General features: G+C 31.4%; 1 protein-coding gene across 1 annotated transcript; it reads left to right on the top strand.

Moving 5' to 3' along the window:
• The first annotated feature begins 6,803 nt into the window (after positions 1 to 6,803).
• LOC133204091 (uncharacterized) lies at positions 6,804 to 11,427 on the top strand. Its single transcript, XM_061339851.1, has 5 exons — positions 6,804 to 7,011; positions 7,844 to 7,963; positions 8,283 to 8,400; positions 10,145 to 10,227; positions 10,762 to 11,427. The coding sequence occupies exons 1-5, from the start codon at positions 6,816 to 6,818 to the stop codon at positions 10,812 to 10,814; spliced, it is 570 nt and encodes a 189-aa protein (XP_061195835.1). The 5' UTR covers positions 6,804 to 6,815; the 3' UTR covers positions 10,815 to 11,427.
• Positions 11,428 to 13,188: the final 1,761 nt, after the last annotated feature.

Genomic DNA, 13,188 nt, shown 5'->3' with positions numbered 1-13,188 from the left:
GAGTCAAATTATTTTCATTTTAAATTTGCCATTAACACCCCACATTTGTACTCGTACAACTGAGTTTCTAGATAGCAGTAATGATTTAAATTAGTTTTGGTATTCCCCCGATTTTTTAAAAATAAGATACCCTATTATGATTTTTTAAATTCCCGTAAACTCGCTGCTTTGAATTGGTGAATTCATAACATCTTTACTAAACTTCCTGATCAAGACAAGGATTATGAATGAAAAGATTCTATAAATTATAAAAATAGCCATAAACTGATTGCATACCAAACGTTAAAGGGACAAAAGTATACATAGCTCCTCTAAGAGAAGGTTTATTAGGATTTTTTCACACGGAAAAGGGGATTTTAAAATTCTTTAGGTTTAATTCCCCAGATCAGCACAGACTTTTTCATACTCAAATTGATTTACAAGTTTTATTCTAGCAGCAGGGTATAACTAAATAAGTAAGTTATATTCATAGTAAAGTGTATTTAACTTTTCTTTTTTAATTTAAAGTCGACACTGTGTTCGTAAACAAAGATACGTATTAGTATTATAATAGTTCGGATATTCAAAAAAATAATCTTAAAATTGTGTTAAATATGCATTTAGCTTTTTTTTTTCTTTCTTTTTTTTTTTTTTTTTTTCTTTTTTTTTTACCTCTGACTATTTGTATTACAAAAATACCCAATGATATGCATATATCACATTTAATTATCTATCATGGTGTAGATAGATACATGTACAGGTTGAATACGTTTATAAAATCCAATAGAAACAGCATCAATAGTTTGAATCGAAGCTTAGCACATTTCACTTTCTTGTGCTCAAGTGCTACAACAGATTTGTTTTCAATCAACCTGATTTGAGATAAGTGGACTAGAAATGATTTCGCAACAGGCAGACAGGCAGCCATGTCAAAACTAATATATCCCACTCTTTTTATATAATTATCTTACACGTGTCACTCTCAGGCAAAATAAGTTTTGACATTTTTCGGTAATATTGTTATATTCATTAAAAGGCGTTATACCGGTAGAGCAAGAACTTTTGTTTAAATTAGTTATCAATTGGACAAATTCAAATGCTTTCTTAAGTAACAAAATTAAAATAAAGAAATAAAAAAATGTTACAGAATTAAAAGAAAAATTGTCATAAAAAATCATATTACCATTTGAGTCATCTTCAGTTCAATTTATTTTAAAAGAAAGATGATAATTTAAAAAGCATGTACATGTATATTTGCGATTATTGTACAGAATATCAATGTTCGAAAAGAATAGAACAAATCATCTTTTTAATATAGAACCATTTAATTCGTTCCAATACGTTTATTTATCAGCATCTTGAGCCATTGCCATTGACAAGACATAACATATATAAACAAACTACCCCTACCATTTATATGACACATGATTAATAAATAACCAACACTTGATAATGATTATACTTCCTTTCCACGAATTTACCTGGAATTTTTATTCAAATATAGCCACAAGGTAAGTCATTTTAGATCCAGCTTTAAAAAAGTCAGTTGTAAAACACTAATGAAACAAAAATTGCATAATTTGTCTTCGTTCTTTAAATTATAATTCATTTTGTGGCGTATTTTGTTTTTAAGAACCCACTATACTGCACACAAAAGAAAGTGTTCTGATTCTGTGACATTGTTATTTAGATTGAATGATCTGGCTTCAATCAGAAGTAAAATAAATGGAAATCCATATATGTACAGTACTCAGTTTGTTTATGCATGTTTAAAGTTTTTTTTTTTTTTTTTATAGAACTAAATACATTATTTGAAAACTTTATTTGCATGTATTTCCCCCAATTAAGTAAACAACAGTGATACATGTATCTGTGCATCAATATTTACATGTACCGGTCTTGTAGAGTAGGCTTTCCCCTCTAAAAATCCCCTCCCTCGAAAAATGGACTCTAGAGTAGGATTTCCATTATGACAAAATGACTCTAGAGTAGGATTCTCCCTGAGGAAATCCCATCCCAGTTTCAATTTCCCGGGGGTGGGGGGTGGGGTGGGGGTCCTACTCAGTGTAATAGAGTGCTTTTTCCTTGAGACCAATCCCACCAATAAAATATTATGGCTGTACATGAGCTGGGGGAGGGGGTAGCACATTGTTAAAAGTGCCCCTTCCTTAAATTGGTAACCACTTCTATTGAGGACATACGAAGCATAAAAAAATGAAAAAATGAAAATTTTAAATCTCGATTTTTCAGTAACTGTCCAACTTATTACTTTTAAGTCTTGTGATCGGTTGCATAAGTTTTTAATTTTATAATGTCTTTGAACATTTTTCCTGGGGGTAAATGCCACGTTCCATATATTGAAAATTATATAGATAAGCTCAAAATTTACACCTATATACAGAATGATTTTCTGAATGTCCAAAAAACATTTTGCACTGGTGTATAAAGGGTCCTTAAATAAAAAAAAATGAAAGCTGGAAAATGTTTTACAAATGTACAAGAGAGAGATTTCCTAATATTTAAAATTAACCTTCGTGCTTATCGTAGATACTCAATAACTAGAAATTTAAATATACCATATTATAGTCCTCACATAGAGGGAGATTGATATCTGATAACATACTTTTTAAATACCCCATGATTTTAAGTGTACTAGATTGCACTCAGGGCTCATTCTTCCGGGTTTGAATGATAAACAACACGCAAATTCAATAGGCATAGGCGGTTTAAAATGCTAATCAAGTTACCCTGTATAACTTTACCCCGTGTATATATACATATAAATCTAATCTTTGAATCTACTATTTTTAATTGCTTTACTTCCTTGATCACTTTTTTCAATGACTCAATGTACTAATTAATTAAAGTTAAGATAATTTTCAGGGTGACAATTTTTAACGTAAAGGAAAACAATATTTATGACATACATTATTCAGATTAATTTTAAAATTTGTATATAATTCTAAGATCTTTTTATCCATCCATTTTTGCCAACAATGTAGCTATTCTAGAAACGTTTGTATATACAATGTAACAAATTGCATTCTGGACAATGATTAGATATAACATTATTGTTGAAGTAACTAAACTTTCTTGAGATAAAAATAAACTCATTTGTATAATTTTGAGAACTTTTAAAAACGAAGACGTACCCTATGGGAGCGTATTGCTGCCAATTGAAAATATTTTTGTTATGTTACGTACTAGACACGAACGAGATACCAAATCGTACACACGAAATAATAAGTTGTAGTTACGAGAAAATATGTTGTACGTTCGAGATACTAAGATAGAAACGACATAATGTCCTTATTACTAGATAAAAAGTCGTACAAACGACATAAAGTAAGTTGTAAAAACGAGATTCAACAAAGAGAGCATCCCGTTAATGTTGGGAAAAAAATACCCTATTATGTTTTTCATCGTATATATTGGGGATGGGAAAGCGTATCAAACTTTGCACTATCTGTTACCAAGGCAACAATAAATCTTCCTTGCAACAATGTACAAAATTTTTTATTTTACTAAGGAAAAAGCCCTAGTAAGATTTTTTCCTAATACTGAGCTTCCGGTGGAGGCCTGCAAATTTAGACTTGTACTCAGCATTTACGGCATTTGAGCAGTGAGGGATTTTTTTTTTTAGACTAGCACCTACTGGGAAACGGGACCTCAGTTCTTACGGTCTCATCCGACGGATTTAGTATCTCGTTATTACAACGTATGACTTAGTATCTCGTTATTAAGACTAAATATCTCGTTATTACGAATAAGTATCTCGTTATACACGTAACGACTTAGTATGCCGCGTGGCGCAGTGGTTAGAGGGTCTGCTCTAGAGTCGCGACGTTAGGAGTTGATCCTTACGTCACGGGTTCGAATCCCACTGTGGGACGTGGAGGCCGGTCCTTCGGATGAGACCATAAAAACCGAGGCCCCGTGTCGCAGTAGATACTGGAACGAAAAAGATTCCTCACTGCTCAATGGCCGTAAGTGCCGAGTATAGGAAAAAATTTGCAGCTCTCCACCGGCAAGTGGTGGCGTCTCCACATGAGTGAAAAATTCTCGAGAGGGACGTAAAACAACATACAAACAAACAAACGACTTAGTATGTCGTATGTGCGACTTACTGTATGTCGTTTGTACGACTTATTATCTCGTAAGTAGGACATTTGTCCTTTCGAAGACTAAGTATCTCGTAATACGACATACGAGGGGTGATCAAAAAGTTCGCGAACTAATTGAATTACTTCCATAAAAGAAATCAAATTAGGTTTCAGTGTTCAATATTTTTTAAAGTAGTCCTCTCCGATTTTAATGCACAACTGCCACCGTTCTGCCCATGTCTTGGGAGCGTCGTTTATCCAATGTGGATTAAGTACGGGTGCCTTCTTTTTATCATATCTCATATATTTAAAGTTTAAAGAAAACGATATTTTAAGGATTTAATAACTATATTATTCTTAAGATATTCAACTATTTTTTTTCTAACTGTAACGTGGCGGTCTTCCGTAACAAATTGCTCAACTAAGGACACATCTCTTCCCCAGCTTGCTTTCACTGGGCAAAAGAACAAACATCATTTTTAACCATCTCCCTTCTTTCACTAAAACAATCAATCCAATTAATGTTTGAACTCCTGGCAAGACTCTTGTCTTCATAAACTTTGTACAAATTATTATATGCTACTGCAAAGGAATTTCGAAGATACACATTAAACTTTACAGGCGTCCGTTGGTCGAGTACGACTGAGTCAGTCATTTTTTTGTCACAAGTAACCTACCAATTTTCAAATTGTGACGTCACAAGCATGGAGCAAAACATAACATAACCCGTGCTATTTATAGAACACATGTATGACTAAATGTGTGCCAAATTTCATTCTGATCTGAATTGTGTTTTTTTTTAATTATAGAGATAGTTCGCGAACTTTTTGATCACCCCTCGTATTATCGCGTAAATACGACTTATTATCTCGTACCTACGGCTTAATACATCGTACGTACGACTAAGTATCTTCTTCGTACGACATAGCAAAAAATATTTTCAACTGACTGCAATACGTTTCCGTAATCCAATGCATTTGAGAGGCTTTTGAATGTATAAATAGATATTTAAATATTTATGGCTTACGATTATATAAGGGTTACAAGGTACTTCGGGGAAAATAATAAATTTAAGCTTCCTTTCTTAAAAGTTTATAAAAGTATAAAATCGTGAAGAAAATAATTATGATCAGTATTTTGGAGGAACCTATGCATTTACAAGTAAGAAATTGATTTGAATATTTATTGATAGCTTATGATTGAACAGAGTTTTGAAATCCTAAAATCAAATTTTATCTTTTTATTCCCTTATTACGATAAAGATATGAAATCATTCCTTAATTTAAGGCAGTTACCTGTATTTACATTAGTTTTAGTTTTTTGTTTGTACATGTTCATGTATAGTATGTATAGGGAATACATATTTTGCATTTCCATATTCTTGATTAGAATTAGAGTATATCTCAATATTTGAAAATAGAAGTATTCGTTTAAAGTACTATAAGGTACCAAGATTGCCACGAAAAGCAGAGAGTAGAATAACTTTAAAATAAAAAAAAAATTCTAATTATTCTGGAATCATCAAGACAATTAATTGATAGTTGGTCATTACTTTTCTGAGTGTAACGTTTAATATGACCTATATAGAAGTGTATGTAATCTAATTGTTGATGTTTATACTTTAAGTTCTTCATCGAAAAAATATTTTGCGCTTTTTTATGTCTTGCAAAGTCACCTTTTCTGTCACTGATTATTTTTAACAGACAACTTTATTTGAAATCTGTGATGTGAAAAGTGATGATAATGAACTGTGATCAATCTCATATATCCAAAGAGGGAATGCGATTTGTGGAAAAAAAGCTTAAAACATAGCCCACTGGAAACACCATACAAGTAGGTGGGATCACATCCCTTTTCGACAGGTCCCAAAAGGAGCACAAACAATTAGTATGAAAAACGTCAGTCAGCATATGACTTAGGACAGATTGTATTTGCTGACAATTACATGTATCTTATATGCGTTAACCAAATTTGGTTTAATTATGACGTTAAGGACCCTCCATGTATCAATGAAGAATTAGACAATGAGAAAATCATATCGTAAAAAAATATGTAAAATATCAAATTTATATATTTCAGTTTTAGTTGATGCTTCCAGCCATTTACCCTCAAATAAATGCTAACGCGCATCATGGAATATGCCAGCAGAGCAATTGCTATTCATAACGCCATGTTCACTGAATAACTTTGTTTATTTCTTAAATGTTCCAGTTGTCACAAAGCATTATTATGAGTTTCACGCTTACCTAACGAAGAAGTAGTCAGCTTCAAGTCCAAAGAGTTTCATCACTCTCATTAGAGTCTTCAGTAGGAAAGAAAATGTTAGCATCCTATGATGTAATAGCTTTGATAACGATATATACCTTTCAGGTAAGATTTTTTTTTATCATTTTGAATGTATAGACGAGAAATACAAATAAGATGAAACTTAATTTAATATTGAAATGCTTATCCTTTTTAAACATTTAATTTTTTTTGGAGGCTTGAAAGATTTAGAACATGTTAAAGATTCAATTTATGTTTTTATAAATATCAAATCTATAATGAGGTTAGATGATACATGTAACTCCTTCAAGAATATATGACTATAATTTTCCCAAGATTTTGTTATTGAGATACTGCTACATTACATGTAACATGTACTACATGTATAGTATACTCGCAAAAAAACATTAATATTTTGAGGAACATTGACCTTAACGTATGTATGATAAACAGGGTCTGTCAGGTACCATGTACAGTTTACAAGAAACAGCTATAGAAGTTAAGTCCTGTCCTACAACAAAAGAAGAGTGGCTGAAAGCATCTACAAAGAAAAATTGTTCTGCCTTATATAGATCAAGAAATGTGAAATATGAATATCACTGCGTTATCAACGAATGGGGTAATAGTACGCTTGAAGTTTGCGCAGTCAACAGGTTTATTTTATGTAAGTGTTAAACTATATGTCGTATCCGCATTTCTTCTTATTCTTTCATTTGAATGCTGCATAGAAAACACGAAGGTTATTAAATAAAATTGTTGACATGTTGTCTTGGTTGTAAATAATCAACGATGCGTGCTAAAACTTTCAGAACTGTTTAGTATTAACATTCATCAAAACATAGATCATTTTTCAGATAGATAATTGTATGCTCAAATAAACAAAATATATATATAGTATTTATGTCATATATACATAGTATCCCATTTTTGCGCTGGTTAATAGCGTCAAAGTTTCTAATGTCTGCTAGTCTCTGCTAAGAAAAGTTTGATCAACTCCACACAAATCCGGAATTGCACTAATGCTTGCAATTTGTAGTTAACCTTGATCCTGTGTAAACAGGTGAAGAACAAGTCTCAATCTATCTGAAGATTAATATTGGTACGCTATCGGGAAATCTCTTACTACATTCAGAGGGGGGGGGGGGGGTATATGGATATTGACTTAAGCCTGCTATAGACAAAACTCTTACTAAATTCAAGGGGCGAACTCGCAGTTTTTCGATGGTCTGCGTTATTATCGTAAATCACTATCCACAGTAGCTGTGTGTTCGTAGGTATTTTTTCTACTAAGGGAATCAATGTCAATCGCCCATGCCATTTGACGTACAAAGGAGCAGGTGATATTTTATTTTTTAACTTCTTTTATCATTTTCAGTTTGTAAGAGGCGTCATTAATAAACCTATATAAAGCTGCGTTCAGAGAGAGAGAGAGAGAAGGTTCAGCCATTTAAATATTTCATATTCTTATTTTTCTTTTGTTTTAATTATTCTTTTAGATGGGAAATGTGCGGAATATAACTATGGAGCGATGCGAATACAAAGCAGTGGTATGAAAATGTGTTCAGCGCATAAGCCCCCGTGTCCAGACGTATACAACTCTTCAGATTCATACATGTGTACGTAGCATATCATTTTGGGCATATACTTGACATTTATACACAATTTTTTTTCTTGATAAATGACTTAATTTGATTCATACCCAACTATAGCTTTATTCATGAATATAGAAAATATGTACTATATATAATTACATAAGATTAATAAGATGGCTTTTTGGCATTTTTTTTATCAAATAACTAAATATAGATGTTTTGCTAGCTATCAATTGAATATATATATATATATATATATATATATATATATATATATATATATATATATATATATATATATATATATATATATATATATATATATATATATATGAAATTATAGATCAAGGATGTTATAATATTTCAAAAACAACGGGTGGACAAAAAACGTCAGATCTCATTTCACATTATCCCAATCTTCAAATGTCGGAGATGGATATGAGAATAGCGATCATAGTTTCGTAAGTACTATCTGAAATGTTTCCACGGCTGTTCTATAATTATTAAAGCTACAGTACGGCTGCAAAACGTGTTTTTTTTCATTCTTTGCCCAATAAGTCATTAAAAAGTAAACTATAAAGTTAATGTCAACAGTTTGAGAAACATAATTATTCTCTCTTCATACAAAATTAACGTAATAAGAATCTGCCGAGAATCTAAGAGTCGTAGAAACCGGGGCAATTTTAAATCTGCTTATTTATTCCACTGAATTCTGAACGACACGCTTAAACTTTACAGATTACAAAAATAATTTTTTTTTTTTTTTTTTTTTTTTTTTTTTTTTTTTTTTTTTTTTTTTTTTTTGTAAAACCACAATTACCAAAAAATAAGAGCAATTCCCAGAAGCAAAAATTCAAAAATTTTCTGATGAATTATTAGTCGTGAACTTTGTAATCTGCTTTAAAACGAATTGTGAAGAATGAAAATACCAATGTTGACGTTCTGTGTATTAGAATCCGAGAAGGGAAAACTACCAGTCAAAACGTCAAAAAATATTTTAGGGACAATTCCATTAAAATTTGCACATTGATAATTGCAATTTGCAATTTGCAATGTTATTTTTATATCAAAGATGTATTCTTACGTTTAATTTAGTTTATTTTTAATGAGATGGAGATGTGAGAAATGGTCAAATGTATCAAGGAACCTATTCAGGAGCACATTCTCGCCCTGCGTGAATCTCCCCAAGCTCCCGTTTCTTCCTCATTCAGCGATAATGTGAATCCCCTAACTAAATTTTGGTCGGGAAATTCGCTTTTCAATCTTTCTTCAGTTTTTTTTTTCTTCTTGGATGACTTTGTCAATGTAGAAACGTACATACATTTATGCGAAGTAAAAAAAAATACAAATCCTATCGGAAAATTTTATTAAGTCTGTATTTTGATAGGATGCGCCGTACTGTCTCTTTGAAATCAAATTATTTTGAATTCGTTTGTACATGTATTAGAGTTTATTTCTGTGTAATACTTAACTATGTGACCCCCCCCCCCCCCCCGACACACACACATACATACACACACCCAATAGCTATACTTTGAGTCTTCCTTATTGTTCGTTATCTTCATATTTCATTTCATGCAAAACGTACATACCTACCACAGGCCATTCAAAAAGGGTGCAATAACACTTTATATGTACAGTAAACCTGCTTTATGGGAGAACTTGTCTTCCCAACAAATCGTCCAAGCTAGTGAAGCTTCCAGATTACTGAAAAGTCCTTTAATTTATGTAGTTTTCCTCGAAGCGGTGAATTGTTCTTATTACCTAGGGTCAACTATATACCTTTCCTGAGGACCTGCTACTTATAGTTTGTCATTACATTAAGAGTTTGATTACAAGCAAAACCAAGGACTATTTGCCAAAAAATATTTTATACCGTTAGACTAAACAAATTCTCGATAACGAATTATTTTTTTAATCAAAATGTTAAAAAAAACTCTTTGATTTTTGCACATTTTTTTTTCTTCAAATTTTGAAAAGAAAAGATCTGAAATTGAAATGATTGATCCAAGATAGTCCAATTAAATTTATTTTGGATTGTGCTTAGTCACTAACATTAATTGTTAAATTTACTCCCCTTTGACAGAGGGGGTGGCCAGTAGGCAAGTCATTTTTTACTCCTTTAAATGTGTTAGATTAATTCAGTCAGGACAGTCTTTGCAAATTCAGCTTATTTTATTTCACAAATCTACTGAATAATTCTAGAATTTCAGCAGTTATGGCAATTAGTGTCGCTGTATCGATCATTCTTTGGAGGCTTTACAGAATACAGAATAATCATAATGCAGGTAAATATTTTAATTACTTTCTATTAAAGATGATTAACATTTATCGTATTGTTTTACTTTATTTCCGACATTTAAAATGAGAATCATATGTACATACAATAATGACATGTAAAGTAAATAAGCTTAATTATAAATATACCACAAAGCAGCGAATGGGGATGGAATCAACATTCCATAATAAACAATTGTTTATTCATTTGTCATCTCTGATTAGCATTGGAGAACACTCACATAAGCAAAGTTCTTCAAAAGATTAGTCAAAAGAAAAAAAAATGCATTATTGACAAATTTTCACTTTATTTCACACTGATAAAACTTTTGCGATTAGTTTTTTTTTTTTTTTTTCTGTCTCGAATATTGAAAGTCAGAAACGAGAAAAAAATATGTTCATAATTATATACCAAAGTGCTAGCTTAGACAGACGTAGAACAGATGTAGCAAAAAAAAAAAAAAAAAATGAATGGGCGACTTTTAATAATGATAACATTACAAGTATGTTCCATCCAAGTTAATTGCCATCTTTCTTCGCAACAGGCACCGCTTTTGTTTCGGAAGAGAGCAGTCGGACTTTTCTGCCTAACAGTTAAGAAAAAGACAACATCCATAATGGATCAATCAAGTGACTAGGTGTTGAGAATATAGTGAATAGGAAAAGCTACAAAATAGTAGATGGACTCAGTTTACTCTTTTGTGCAGGAAAATTATTGGACTATTATTTTTTCTCCAATGCGCTTTAATTTTAAGACAGGATAATTTTCCTCTTTTGAAGCGAATTATTTCACTGATATATTAAATTGTAGGATATGAAATCGCCCATTTTAAACTTGAAATCAGATTCGGAACTTCTGGATATTCTCCATTCCATGTGTGCATTTTCTTTTTAAGTAGGATATAAAGAACTAGAACAACAGATTTTTTTCCTAGCGCTTTGCCAAATCTTTGTCTTTGTTCCTTTACAAAGCGGTCGATATTTGAAGTGAAACGGGTCTTTCGGATATGACCTTAGAAAAGAACTTTAAAAAGCTGCAATTGCTGTTGCTTCGCAACAATAATTTTTCAATTCATGAAAACTCTTTGTAACAATACACTTTTTTTCTCATATGTTGGTGAAAGCTCCAGCGTACTTCAAAGCTAATTTTTTTGAGATTATATGAATCATTTACCAGGCCATGAAGTAGTAATAATTAATAATTTTTTTGTTTGTACTTTGATCTTTATACTTTGCTTTTATGGCATAATTCTACTTATTCATTCCTCATCTGTAATTATATGTCAGAGTAAAACATAAAAGTTGATCATACTTAGTGTCTGGAATTATCATTTCTTAAACACTTTTTGAATGATGGTTAGTGTTAATATCTTTCTTGAGTAATTTACAGAGGTACCAGATTCTTGTAAGACTTCTAGGTGAGAGAGAATGTATGAATGGCAGCTGTGTTTAAAGTAATTAATTCAATGATTAGCCTTGCAACTTGTTTAATCATAATTTTCCTTAAGAATCTTGCAGTGACATATTCAGGTTAATCTAATCATCAACTTTGGATTGTGAAAGAAATAATACATTTTCTAACAATTTATAAGGAAGGCTTATGTCTATCAGAGATGAAAAAAAGTTCTTATTACTAATCATGCTAAAACATTTTTTTCTTATCAACGAAAGGCAAAACACACACACACATAAATGCATTTCGTGTTTATCCATATTTGGAGATTGTGTCATTGTATTCAGAATACTCGCTTCGCCTATCGCTTGATCTGATGATCCGCGCCTGTCAACTCGACTAGATCCAGTTCTTCGGATCAAGTTACTGTTATTTTGATAGATATTTATCTCAGTTGTTTTTTTTATTTAACGCTGAAGCGCATATCCTTAATGGAAAAAAACCCTTTGATTTAACAATTTAAAACGGTGCATCACATTATGATGCTCTAATATTTTTAGTCTTCTACCCATGAAACAGGTTTTCTTATCGTCTGTCCGTCTTTCTGTCTGTTAGTCTTTCCGATTTTTTTCCTAAACATCTGAGGATATTTAGCTGATTTTTGACACGTGAGTGTACCTTAATGAGTTACTGATCAAGTTTGAATTTCGTTCCGCACTTCGATGATCTTTGATGGACAAATCCTTTTTTTTTTTTTACTTTTTAAGGGAAACAAAATCTTTTACTTGCTTTCCAGCATTTTATCCCCTAAACGCTTGCAGATATTTCCTTGATTTTGATACTTGAGTCTTCCTTAATGAGTTATTGATCGTTTGAATTTTTGTCCTCTTCAATGATTTTTGAACGATTTATGACCTTTTTTTTAGGGGAACCAGATTACACTTCTCGGTAGGGGAATAGTATTAATTATGCAATACTCTCGGAAAGCTTGTTTATTCTAAAATTTTACCAGTACTTTTAAGTACTAATTCAAGAAAGACTGTGTTCAATATTTAAGCTACCTTAGAGAAAATCTTAACATAATTTTTCTAAATAAATTTTGTATTAGACAAATCTTGATACACTGAATGCCACTCTATGTATGCACATAAATTAAGCATCAATTTGTTTTTTCTCACAATAATTAACGTGAAATCACTAATTTGGGTTTTAGGTTTCGTTGATTTTGACGTATGGAGAGACCCACGAATTTATGACCACGAAATGTAAAATTTCAGATGCATTACTATACTATACATTCTCCAACTGCGGAATCAAGTCCCCACAAAACCAATATTTTTTCTCATACCTCGAAAATTTGACCCCACGAAAATATATGATTTTACAGTATGTTCTTTTTTTCCAATTTAAATCAAAGTACATTAACTATTAGAAATTTATCAGGAAAATTAATAAAAATAAAACACAACATCATTAATGTTTTATTTTAAATTTTTAATAACAGTTATCTTTGACAACGATTTCTTATCTATATTACTAAGAGCACTACAAATTACACGATAACTTACGAACAATAAAT

This window comes from Saccostrea echinata, unplaced genomic scaffold, assembly GCF_033153115.1.
Source record: "Saccostrea echinata isolate AGI-Se365-2 ecotype Australia unplaced genomic scaffold, CSIRO_AGI_Sech_v1 ptg000052l, whole genome shotgun sequence".
In the NCBI taxonomy this organism is placed as follows: Eukaryota; Metazoa; Mollusca; class Bivalvia; order Ostreida; family Ostreidae; genus Saccostrea; species Saccostrea echinata.
The sequence above is the reverse complement of the archived record's forward strand: the minus strand, read 5'-3'. Positions and strand labels throughout refer to the sequence as shown.